The 13276-nt window shown below is 49.1% G+C and overlaps 1 protein-coding gene across 1 annotated transcript; it reads left to right on the forward strand.

The window, feature by feature from the left end:
* Positions 1-347: 347 nt before the first annotated feature.
* Positions 348-2372, forward strand: vrtn (vertebrae development associated). Its single transcript, XM_043698458.2, has one exon. The coding sequence runs from the start codon at positions 348-350 to the stop codon at positions 2370-2372; it is 2025 nt and encodes a 674-aa protein (XP_043554393.2).
* Positions 2373-13276: the final 10904 nt, after the last annotated feature.

Genomic DNA, 13276 nt, shown 5'->3' on the forward strand with positions numbered 1-13276 from the left:
GTGGGATACTCTTCGGAGGGTCGGTGTGGACTTGTTGGGCCGAAGGGCCTGTTTGCACACTGTAGGGAATCTAATCTAATCTTATCTAATCTAAAGGTCAGGTGACATCTGTAGCAAGCAAGTTAATGTTTCAGCTCCAGTTATGAAGAAGGGTCATTGGACCTGAAACATTTCTCTCCACCAGTGCTGTCAGATCTGCTGAGTTTTTCCAGCAATTTATGTCTTTATTTTTCAGAGTACTAGTCTGAGGCTCTGTGTTGCTAGTCGAGTGACATTACCACTGTGTTATCACCTCCTAGTGGTTTCACTGAGCATTGCAATGAGAGTTCTGCTTTATTTCCACAGGAATGCCTCAAAGGAGTGAATTGATAGAAGCCTTACATTGTAAACTGCAGGAAGCCACCGAATGTGCAGAGTTTGATTTCCTCCGAGCTGTGACCGTGGATGTGGATAAACTGCTATCGAGCTTGCCTGTGCCCCTGCTCTCCAGGAGAACGCTCCCCCCAGAAACTGAGCTGGACACCAAGGCGAGAGCTCTCTACCCTGAGGATGCCCCAGCGGGCATGGTGCCGTTGGCCTGCGTGGGTGAGGGGAACCATCTGTTTGAGGCAGCCAGCATGCTGCTGAAAGGGGACACCAGCCTGAGCACGGAGCTGCAGCTGAGGACGATGGTGGAGATGGTCCTCCACAAGCAGTACTACCTGAAGGGCATGATCGACTCCAAGGTGATGCTGCAGGCTGCCAGGTACTCGCTGTGCACCGAGGAGTCGGCTGAGAAGATGAACCTGCCCATGGACATCCTGGAGGCCATCTTTGACGCTGATGTCAAGGCGACCTGCTTCCCGGGCACCTTCGCCAACATGTGGCACGTCTACGCCCTGGCGTCGGTCCTGCAGAGCGACGTTTACTCCATCTATCCCATGAGCAACCTGAAGATCCGCCCCTACTTCAACCGCCTGATCCGTCCCCGGAGCCGGGCCCCTGGGTCAGAGCTGCGGACGTTGCACATCATGTGGGCGGGGGAGCCGCTCTCCCAGGCGGTCTTCAAGCCCCAGTATTTCGCGCCAGTGGTCCCCGCCCAGGAGCTGAGGGGCCAAGAGGCCGGCGAGACCCTCCTACCCCTGAAGACGTTAGAGCTTCTCAACGCAGAGCCAGACATCTCCTACTCCATGCTCCGGGAGAAGTACAGCATCACCAAGAGTACCTTCTACCGCTGGAAGAAGCAATCCCGCGAGCGGCGACGGAAAGCCGCCACTCGCTACGAAGCCAAGCACTACCTGCAGGAGTCCTTCAGTGGAGGCAACTTCCTACCCCTGCAGCAGTTCCGAAGCCACTTCCCGGAAATCTCCCGCTCCACCTACTATGCCTGGAAGCACGAGATGCTGACGGTGGGCACTGGGCCAGGAGGGGGGCATCGGCCCGGGCGGGAGCGGGGATTTGACCAGGGCAGTGAGCTCGGGCGGGGTGACCGCAAGCCTTTGCCACCCAAGGCCTTGCAGAGTGAGAGCGTGGACCTCTCCAAAGCGGCCTGCGGCAGCGGCCTCACCCCCTTTAACGGCCAGCGGTCACCTTCGAAGCAGCTGGCCAAACGTTTCCTCAGGGAGTGCGTCCTCCTCAACATGTGCCCCCCTTACAAAAGCTTCAAGAAGACCTACCCCTGGGTCTCCAGATCCAGCTATTACAACTGGAGGAGGGAGGCAATAAGCCACCTGGACACTCGCAGCACCCTACCCCATTCTGGTCTGCACTGGGCACTGCCCGTCCAGCGTCGTGAAATCAGCGCCCCCGGTCTAGTGCCCGGTGTCAGGGGTGAGGTGGAACGCAGTGGCAGGGTCGGAATTAGCTCGCTCCATGCTGGGGTGATGGCTGCTGGCAAGGCCTCCTACTGGCAGAAGGTGAGGCCAGGGGAAGCCAAGAAGCGGGCGCAGATGTGGCAGATCCCCCTGTCCACGTTCCGGGTGAGGTACCCATCCATCTCCGCCCTGACCTTCCTGTGGTGGCGTAGCTCCTCCGCGTTCAGGAGGGCCAAGCTGAAGGTCAGCCACCCGCAGAAGGAAGGGATCTCGGTCGAAACCAAAGAGGGTGTGGAGCGGGCACAGTCGCAATCGGAGGAGGGAGTCCTGAGTCCCGGTGACGTGACGGTCTCGGACTGTGCGATCCCGCGGGAGCAGGTCAAGCACCCGCTGGTCGTGGGCACCTTACACGGGGCAGCCTCCAAAGCCAAGGCCAAGCTCTTCCTTCAGCGCCGCTACATTTCTAAGAACTTCCCGACATTCCGGGAGTTCAGCAGCTACTTCCCCCTGACGCCCCGCTCAACATATTACATGTGGAAGCGAGCGCTGAGTAATGGGATGATGCTGATGGATTGCTGAGATCTAAAGGTCAATGGGGAGTGGTTGACCACTGATGCCAAGGGGGCGCTGGTCCCATTCGCATATCATTCACCACAACACTGGAGAGCTATCAAAATCCCAAGGAATCTTTCTGTTTGAACTGCAAATTTGAGACAAATAACATCTGCGGTATTTCCACGGAATTCCTGAAGTCCTTGCAGGACACTGTGCTAAATGACATGAGATATTTTGGTTAAGTGCTGAGGAATTATGATGCCAATCCTAAAGATTCAATGGCTGGATGATTTGAATGGGAGATAGCGGATTGAGTGATGTGAATCTGGCCATTATACTTGACCTCCAGTCCTACACGCATCGTGACAGCAGGGGGCTACAAGGGATGGGTAATAAATGCTGTCTAGCCAGGTTCACCTGCATCTGGAGATCGAATCTATTAAAGATCATATTGTGCACCAACACGGTAATTCACATCACATTGGAAACAACATTGAAACAGAATAGTGCTGATTTGGATTGAGAATGAATTAAAAAGCACAGCTCCTTTCGGCAGCATCTGTAACTTTAAACTGTTTCAGATCATTGGCCAGTTCTGGTGAAAGGTCACTGACCTTTTCCCATAAATTGTGGGTATTGCTTACTAGGCCAGCATTTATTGCAAATCTCTCATTGAAGGGGAAAGCTAACAATAATATTGGAGTCACATGGAGGCCAGACTGGGTAAGGATGGCAGATTTCTTTCCCTAAAGGAGTGAACTAGATGTGTTTTTACAACGATGGTTTACATAGTCACAATGAAGATGTCTTTCAACTCCAGATTTTTGTTGGAATTCAAATGTCACCATTGTGGAATGCCCCACAGAAATATTAGCCTGGGGTTCTGGATTACAAACCCCATGGCATTACCGTTGCCCTCCCGAAACTGTGAACTTTGTGACTCTCGACAGTTGCTGTCTGACTTGCTGAGTATTTCCAGCTTTAATCACATCAACAAGAGCTTTCCACTTACTTCTCAATGACCAGCAGTTGTAATTTACAGCTGGTCATACAGTATTACTGAGAAAGTCAAGATTATTTTTGGTCCAGGAATTGCAGTTCCATCTCAGGTTTAGCAGTTGATCAATGCTTTTATAACTCAGGGTACCAGGACACTTTTAGCCCAGTCATGGGTTCACACAAACACTACTTGTAGAATTATCCTGGTTAGCATAGAATGGTTACAGAACGCCAATACTGGCTCACTGCAACAGCCATTCACCTTGTCTTCTGCCCTTGCAGGTAGTTCAATTGGCTGGTTGGTGATGCAGGTAGAGCAGGTTCAGTTCCTCTATCAGACAAAGGTCCTACCTTCTCAACCTCACCTCAGGCATGGTGACCCTCAGGTTAAACACTCTATTAGCCATCTCTCTGTAATGAGAGGATGGGACTATGGTGATGTTGGCCACTTTCTTGTGCTACAGAGAGAGTAATTGAAATACTTTAACGGTACTCTGTTACTTTCTAAATACCTTAGATTTTATTGTACTGAAAACTTCAGAATTCTTTAGTGTTGCTACCTCATGTTATTTAATTCTAACTTTATCCTCTCGGTCTGATTAACCAATTGAAGAGTGATTGTAATTATTGCACACTGATTGTAATGTTGGCTGTGAATTATTCTGCTTCCACAACATCAAAAAAAAACCAATTTATACATTTCTTTGCAAGTAATAAAATTGCAAGTAATGTTACACAGGCATTATGAAGCAAAGTTGGCACTGAACCACTGGAGGAGATACATTGTAGGATGATCAAAATCTTCGTCAGTATCTGAAAGGGGGCAAGTGAAGTGGGAGAAGTTCAAGTTGCTTCTCTTGAAATTGCAGGACCGAAACAACAATTAGAATGCCAGAGAGCCTAATGGCTTTAATAAGGACGAGGACCATCATTCTCTCTTCACAGATGCTGGAAGGCTTGCCAAAGGTTCACATGTTTTCTGATTTTATTTCCAATGAATGCAATATGTCTGCTAAAACCTCGAAACTTCTGCTGGTGGTGGTACTGAACTTTGAGGGTTAGACTAGCTGAGCAGCGACACCTATAGGAAAGCAGCTGCTCTGCAGCGATCTGCTCCAAATTCACTTGTGTGTCCTGGTTAACCTGTCACTTTTAAACTCAGATAGTAATTACTGTGAAACTACACACATCGTCATACAAGGAGAGCCCTTGAGCCTGCTTTTCCACTGAATATGATCACAGCTGATAGTTGCCTCAACTCCACTTTGTTGTCTATCCCACTCAAGAATCTTATTGAGCTCTGTCTGAAAAATCTTCAATGATCCTACACCTACTACACTCTAGGGAAAGCAAATTGCACAGATTAGTCACCCTCTGATAGATAAACATTCACATCTCTGGTTTAAAAACAAGCTCCCTTATTTTTAAACTCTCCCCTAGTTCCAGCCTGACCCTCAAGGGAAAACATCTTCTCCACCCTGTCGAGATCCCTCAGGATGTAATATTCCAACATGCTTGCCTCCAGTGATCCTAAACCCTGGTGAACACTGTCCAAATTGTCTTCATAATTAAACTCCTTCATCCTATATCAAGTCCCTCAACTGTTTCTAATATAATTATGTGCTTTCTTAAATAAACTCTCATCAAACAACTGTAGTGAAAATTCCCTACTTTTATATTTCATTCCCTTTCCAAGGAAACATTCGCATTTGCCTTCCTGGTAACTTGCTGTACCTTTGTACTAAAGTTAGGTGACTCATATTGGAACTCCCAGATCTCTCTGTATTGCAGTATTTTGGATCCCCTTCTGTTTAAATAATAAGCTGCTTTGTTATTAAACCTGCCAAAGTGGATGATTTCACATTTTCCCACATTATACTCCATTTGCCAAATATTTACCCACTCACTTAACCAATAAATATCCTTTAGATCTTATTCACAATTTATTTTCCTACCTATATTTGCATCATCTCCAAATGTAGTAGCTGTACATTCACAAGTCATTGAAATCGATTGTGAATAGCTGAAGCCTGTTGCTTGTTTTGTACAGGCAGAGGAGGTTTGGATGAGCTCAAATTTACCGAGGAAACATTGTGCATACATGCAGCAGAATTAATATAAGCAGTTGAGGGCCCTGAGTTCCCTGGAGAACTTTGTACCAGCTTTCCATTACTTAGTGCCTCACTTGTCATGTTCACATCAAATGTCAACAAGCAACACCTTTCCAATTCTATTTGTAAGGATTATGCAGGAAACATGACAATGGGAAATATAGCAATCCTTCTGTGCACAGCATGTTCCCACAGGCAACAGTGAGATGAAGGACTTCATAATCATTACCTTTCGTAATGATGTTGGTTGAGCAGTGGGTTTTCAGTGAAGTAAGTAGTGTTTTTTCTTCTGAGCTAGAAATCCTGTGTTCAAGTCCTATTAAAGGACTTAATGGACAAAGGAAGGTGTCTCAGGACAACAGGCCAAGCATCAAGCTGTAAATGCATCCAATGCTTTCCAATGGCTGGCACAAGAATGGAAGGGACTTCCTGGTCAACAAATGGCAAGTCAATGTTGTACCTTCCCACAGACTGGCACAGAAGTCCTTGGTTGCCAAAGCTCTTTTCAGTGTGTGGTGTCTGGACACCACACTGGTGTGGTGCATTGGTTGAGGGGCAAAATATAGGGGAGAAATCACCTACTTTTTGAGAAGGTGCCAACCCCTTAAGCAGACATTTGTTTAATGTCTTCTCCAACAGACATCACCACAGGCACTGAGGCCCTCCCGCAGCAGAGCCTAAGTACATTAGAGTTCTGTTTCTTGGAGTTTAGATGAATGAAAGGTGATCCCATTGAAATAGACAAGATCCTAAAGGGATCTGATGGGATAGACGCTGAGAAATTGTTTCTGATGGTCAGCAAATCCAAAGGCAGGGGGACAACATCAGGATAAGAAGCCAATCATTTAGGATTGGGATGAAGGGAAACTTCTTCACTCAAAGAATTCTCTGCCCAGGGGATTGAGAATGCTCCATCCTTGAACATATTTTATACTTGAGATGGATTGAGTTTTAGGTGAAAGTGAGGACTGCAGATGCTGGAGATCAGAGTCTGGATTAGAGTTGTGCTGGAATAGCGCAGCAGGTCAGGCAGCATCCTGATGAAGGGCTTTTGCCCGAAACGTCGATTTTCCTGCTCCTCGGATGCTGCCTGACCTGCTGTGCTTTTCCAGCACCACTCTAATCCATGGATTGAGTTCTGTTTTCTCAGGGAATTAAGGAAAATGGGGATTGATTGGGAAAATAGAGTCAACACTATCAGTCAGTCATGACCGTATTGAATGGTGATCCAGGCTTGATGTACTAGATGGTCTGCTCCTATGTTTCACATTCTTGGATGGTTTACAGATAGAGCAGGAAACTCAGAATTGGTATGGAGCAGCAAGAGGCCACTCAGCTCAATATACCTCCGCTGACGTCCTCAACCTCCTGACTGAGCAATGAGATGGTGCCTCCACTGACAGCGTATACCCAGGGAAGAGGGGCCAGTCCATGCCCAGGGAAGAGGGGCCAGTCCAGCCCAGGGAAGAGGGGCCAGTCCATGCCCAGGGAAGAGGGGCTGCCTCAAGTAGTGCATGCATGTATCTGTCTCCCCTTGGATGATGAGGACCGTTTGCTGATTAAAGTCACTTCTCTTTCAGTGGTAATTCATGGCTTTGAATGATTCTAATAGCTGTTACAAGTTGTAATTACACACTATTTAAATTACGTCAAAGTAGAGTAATAGATTCCAGTACACATTGAATTCTCATTTCAAAATCATTTAACAATGTGTAAAATTACTCTGCACAGTGGATTAAAAGTTTCTTTGAACATGACGTTAGAATCAAAAAATAATTCAAATCCTTTTTAAAGGCTTGACTGCCAGAGGATCGTACAGTTAATTTGCCAAATGTTGAAACTACAGCATGGTTCTATGAGTGATCCAATTAGGGAGTCATGAATAGGCTATTCAGCTCTTCAAGCCTATCCCTGTTCAGTTAGATAATGGCTGATCTTTCCCTTAACTTCCCATCTTTGTTGTGTATTACCTGATGCCCTGTCCCAATAAAAATATACTAACCCTGGTTTTCAAAGCTTCACTGAGCTTCCAGTTATGGACCTGTTAGTTGTGCTTCCCATTTGCAGATTCTGTGTCCAATTCAGACTCCAGGGGATGAGGGCAGAATTCAAGGCTGGCCCACTGTTTGGAGGATGCAGTCCTTTGGACGAGAAGTAAGATTGAGACCCACCTGTCTGCCTGGGTGAGGGTGAGGAGTGGGAAGAGAAAGATCCCACGGCACACTTGGAAAGATAAATGGTAGCCCAGCTAATATTTATCCTTTAATTGATGTCACAAGAATAGATAATCTGGTTATTTTCACATTAACCTTTGTGGCTGAGTACAAAATTGGCAGCTATAGCTATTCTTAAATTGCAACTATGTCCATAAGACACAAGACCAGAAAGAGGCCATTCAGCCCATTGAGTCTGCTCCACTGGGCAATGAGGTCAAGGCGAGTCAGGTGATCTTCAACCCCACTTTCCTGCCTTTTCTCCATAACGCTTGATTCAATTACTCATTAAAAATCTGTTTAGCTCAGCATTTCAACTCTCTCACTAACTGCCAGAGGAAGGAGCAGGGCTCCGAAAGCCTTGGTTTCAAGTAAACCTGTTAGACTGTAACCTGGTGTCATGTGATTTTTGACTTTGTCCACTCCAGTCCAACATTGGCACCTCCACATCATTTCAACTCTTCACCAGCACTACCTCAATGGCAGTAAAGTGCTTTGAAACACTTGGTGGTCATGGAAGCTGCAATCTAGATATCCTTTAAAGGGACTTTTTAAACCAGTGACGTCTACCACTGAGAATAATAAGGGCAGCAGATACATGGGAGCATCAATATCCAACCCACTCACCATCCTGAATTGGAAATACATCGCCTTTCCTTCTGTATCTCTGGATCTGATTCCTGCAGCTCCCTCACTAACAGCAATGTGAGTGTACCTAAAGGGATTGCAAGAAGGCAGCTCACCTCACACTCTCCAAGACAATTAGTTCTGACCAGCAAATGCAGACCAAGCCAATGACACCTGTTTGAAACTGGGTTATTGAGGGTGATCATAGAAACTCAGTCCAGACTTCTTTAGTAACAGTTGAACTATATTCATTGTGACATCCAGACCATCGAGCTGTACGGATTCCAATGTCAGAGCCGATCACTGACATGTGACTACGAAGGTCACAATGCCACTACAGCTTACCTCAGAGGCCCACTACATTATCATCAAGCTCTGTGCCTACGACGCCTACATCCCAACATTGAAAAAAAAATTCAACAGTTTTTTTTATCCAAACTGGATGCCCTTAGCTTTCCCCACATTAAACTCACAATATGACCACTTACTGAATCCAATATCTTCCTGTTCCCACCCACATACAATACCTTGGCGTCTAACTCATTGCTGTCTGTAAATTACAGTAGACATTGACTCCTTCTGTTCCACTATGACTCCTAACTCTATAAAAACCAGAAGAACTGCAGATGATGTAAATCAGAAACAAAAGCAGAAATTGTTGGAAAAGCTCAGCAGGTCTGGCAGCACCTGTGCAGAGAGATCGCAGCATTAACATATCAGGTCCGGTGACACCGTGTTCTGAGGAAGGGTCTCCGGACCCAATGAGATAGCTCTGATTTCTCTTCACAGATGCTGCTGAGCTTTTCCAGCAGTTTTCTGTTTTTGTTTCATTTTCTTTCCTGCTCTCTGTGCAACATTGTGAATGAGAACAGCCCTGTCTCTTTCACTATTGAGTGAGGTATGAGTTGATCTGGGGCTACCCTTGGTGAGAGAGAGAGGCTGCTGCCCCGGGCTGCTCTGTTTGGATGAACTAAAAAAAAATTGCAGCTACTGAAAATCAAGCAAAATTAGAAATTACTAGAAAAATGCGGATCTTTTGATAATGATGATGAGAGCTACCATTTCCAACACCTCCCCCGTGACGCCACCACCAGACACATAGGCTCCCCCCTCCCTTGTCAGCCTTCCGCAGGGAGCGTTCTTTCAGGGACTCCCTGGTCCATGCCCCCTTCACTCCAACAACACTAGCCCCCCACCCCCACCCCCAGCAGTCCCACAATTCCCCTGCAATCACAGAAGATCTAACACCTGCCCACTCACTTCCTCCCTCCTCACTATCCAAGGCCTCAGACACACCTTTCAGGTAAAGCAGCGATTTACCTGCACTTCACTCAATCTAGTCTACTGTATTCGCTGCTCACGGTGTGGGCTCCTGTACGTTTAGGATGGCACGGTGGCTCAGTGGTTAGCACCGCTGCCTCACAGCACCAGGGACCTGGGTTCAGTTCCCGCCTCAGGCAACTGTCTGTCTGGGGTTTGCTCATTCTCCCCGTGTCTGCATGGGTTTCCTCTGGGTGCTCCGGTTTCCTCCCACAGTCCAAAGATGTGCAGGTCAGGTGAATTGGCCATGCTAAATTGCCCGTAGTGTTAGGTGCATTAGTCAGGGGTAAATGTAGGGGAATGGGTATGGGTGGGTTGCTCTTCGGAGGGTTGGTGTGGACTTGTTCAGCCAAAGGGCCTGTTTCCACACTGTATGGAATCTAATCTAATATAAAAAAAAACTAATCTCGAAGTGCAGACTGGATGATCACATTGCAGAATACCTATGTTCTGAGTGCAGAAAAGACCCTGAGCTTCCAGCTGCCTGCCACTTCGACAGACGGCTGTGTTCCCTGGCCAACATCTGTGTCTCGGGCTTGCTGCAGTGCTACACTGAAGCTTACTACAAGCTTACTACAGCACCTCACTTTCCGCTTGGGGACCCGAGAGCCTTGAGGACTTAATATCGAGTTCAATAATTTTGGGGCCTGAGCACCTTCTTCCGTGTCTTTGATTTGATTTATTACTGTCATGTACACTGAGGTACAGTGAAAAGGGTTGCCTTAGGTGTTTTCCAGGCAGATTGTACTGTAGAACTGCATCAGGGTAACAGAACAGAGTGAAGGATACAGTGTTACACAGCCACAGAGAAGGTGCAGAGAGAGATCAACATTAACATTAAAGACGTTCATTCAAAGGTCAGTGGTGAAGAAGCTTTTCTTCAATTTATTCGTGCCTGTGTACAAACCTCTATCTTCTGTCCAATGGAAGAGGGGTATATCCGGGGTGTGAGGGGTCTTTGATTATGTTGGTTGCTTTCCTGAGGCAGTGGGAAGTACAGGTGGAGTCAATGGATGGAAGATTGGCCTCTGCGATGGACTGGGCTGGGTCCCTAGCTCTCTGTAGTTGGTCTGTGCGATGGACTGGGCTGGGTCCCTAGCTCTCTGTAGTTGGCCTGTGCGATGGACTGGGCTGGGTCCCTAGCTCTCTCTGTAGTTGGTCTGTGCGATGGACTGGGCTGGTTCCCTAGCTCTCTGTAGTTGGTCTGTGCGATGGACTGGGCTGGGTCCGTAGATCTCTGTAGTTGGTCTGTGCGATGGACTGGGCTGGATCCCTAGCTCTCTGTAGTTGGTCTGTGCGATGGACTGGGCTGGGTCCCTAGCTCTCTGTAGTTGGTCTGTGCGATGGACTGGGCTGGGTCCCTAGCTCTCTGTAGTTGGTCTGTGCGATGGACTGGGCTGGGTCCGTAGATCTCTGTAGTTGGTCTGTGCGATGGACTGGGCTGGATCCCTAGCTCTCTGTAGTTGGTCTGTGCGATGGACTGGGCTGGGTCCGTAGATCTCTGTAGTTGGTCTGTGCGATGGACTGGGCTGGGTCCCTAGCTCTCTCTGTAGTTGGTCTGTGCGATGGACTGGGCTGGATCCCTAGCTCTCTGTAGTTGGTCTGTGCGATGGACTGGGCTGGGTCCCTAGCTCTCTGTAGTTGGTCTGTGTGATGGACTGGGCTGGGTCCCTAGCTCTCTCTGTAGTTGGTCTGTGTGATGGACTGGGCTGGATCCCTAGCTCTCTGTAGTTTCTTTCAGTCTTGGGAAGAGTAGTTGCTGTACCATGACCCTGCAAAATCAGCAAGTTCTGACTTTGTTTCTATTTGGCATTAGGCTGCCTCTCTCCCTTCATTCACTGGATGGCAGCATTTCCACATCTTACAAATAACAGGTTTGCCTTTAACAGCAGCATCAGGAGGAGAGACTTTGTCACTGCCTGGATGTATATATTCTGCCCCACACTATGTTCAGATCTCTCACTATACATGAAGGCAGAAAATCACCAAAGCATATCAAAGTGAGGTTTTCGCTCAGGCCAACCGGAACTGGAGGGACTCTTCACGTGTAAATAAACGGTGGCTTGATGACAGAATACTTGCTTCTGTGGAGTTATTTCACCTCAATTGCCAGTGCAGAGGAACTTCGATTATCTGAACGAGATGGGCGGGCACTATTTCATTCAGATAATTGATTATTTGGTAAACTGATTTCCTCCGGGGCTTGGGGTTTTCGGTGAAGTCCGCTCCCTGTTCAGGAGAGTAGGCAGCAGCACGCAGCACAGGGGCTGCCGCGAACCCAACCCCCACGACACCCCCGCCTGGCCGCGCACACCCCCCCCCACCCCCGGCTCTTCTGCTCTGACCTCGCGCCCCCCCCCGTCCCGTCTGCGCCCAACACCATCACCCCTCCCTGTCCGCACCCACCCCTCTCCCCCGCCCCGTCTGCACCCACTCCTCCCTTCTGCCCCGTCTACTCCTGCCCATGCCTGGCACTGACCCTCTGACCACTCACTGTCCCTCAGCCGCTGCGCTGGCCCTCTGAGCCTCTCACTGTCCCTCAGCCCCAGCACTGACCCTCTGACCCCTCACTATCCCTCAGTCCCAGCACTGACTCTCTCAGCCCTCACTATCCCACAGTCCCAGCACTGACCCTCTGACCCCTCACTATCCCTCAGTCCCAGCGCTGGCCCTCTGAGCCTCTCACTGTCCCTCAGCCCCAGCACTGACCCTCTGACTCCTCACTCTCCCTCTGTCCCCGCACTGACCCTCTGACCCCTCACTATCCCTCAGTCCCAGCACTGACCTTCTGAGCCCCTCACTGTCCCGCAATCTCAGCACTGACCCTCTGACCTCACACTGTCCCTCAGTCCCAGCACTGACCCTCTGACCCTTCACTATCCCTCAGTCCGAGCACTGACCCTCTGACCCCTCACTATCCCTCAGTCCCAGCACTGACCCTCTGAGCCCTCACTATGCCACAGCCCCAGCACTGACCCTCTGACTCCTCACAGTCCCTCAGTCCCAACACTGACCTTCTGAGCCCCTCACTATCCCTCAGTCCTAGCACTGACCCTCTGAGCCCTTCACTGTCCCGCAATCTCAGCACTGACCCTCTGACCTCACACTGTCCCTCAGTCACAACACTGACCCTCTGACCCCTCACTATCCCTCAGTCCGAGCACTGACCTTCTGACCCTTCACTGTCCCTCAGCCGCAGCACTGACCCTCTGACCCCTCACTGTCCCTCAGTCCCAGCACTGACCCTCTGACACCTAACTGTCCCTCAATCCCAGCACTGACCTCTGACCCCTCACTGTCCCTCAGTACCAGCACTGACCCTCTGACCCCTCACTATCCCTCAGTCCTTGCACTGACCCTCTGACCCCTCACTATCCCTCAGTCCCAGCACTGACCCTCTGACCCTACACTGTCCCACAGTCACAGCATTGATGCTCTGAGCCCCTCACTATTCCTCAGCCCCAGCACTGGCCCTGTGACACCTCACTCTCCCTCAGATCCAGCACTGACCCTCTGACCCCTCACTATCTCTCAGTCCCAGCACAGACCCTCTGACCCCTCACTATCTCTCAGTCCCAGCACTGATCCTCTGACCCCTCACTGTCCCTCAGTCCCAGCACTGATCCTCTGACCCCTCAATATCCCTCAGTCCCAGCAC

Source organism: Chiloscyllium plagiosum, unplaced genomic scaffold (genome assembly GCF_037043375.1).
Source record: "Chiloscyllium plagiosum isolate Xiang-an unplaced genomic scaffold, Cpla_swu_hap1 HiC_scaffold_8, whole genome shotgun sequence".
NCBI lineage: Eukaryota > Metazoa > Chordata > Chondrichthyes > Orectolobiformes > Hemiscylliidae > Chiloscyllium > Chiloscyllium plagiosum.

Excerpts from the sequence above, each read along its gene's own strand:
- vrtn (XM_043698458.2), top strand. The coding sequence starts at position 348 with ATGCCTCAAAGGAGTGAATTGATAGAAGCCTTACATTGTAAACTGCAG.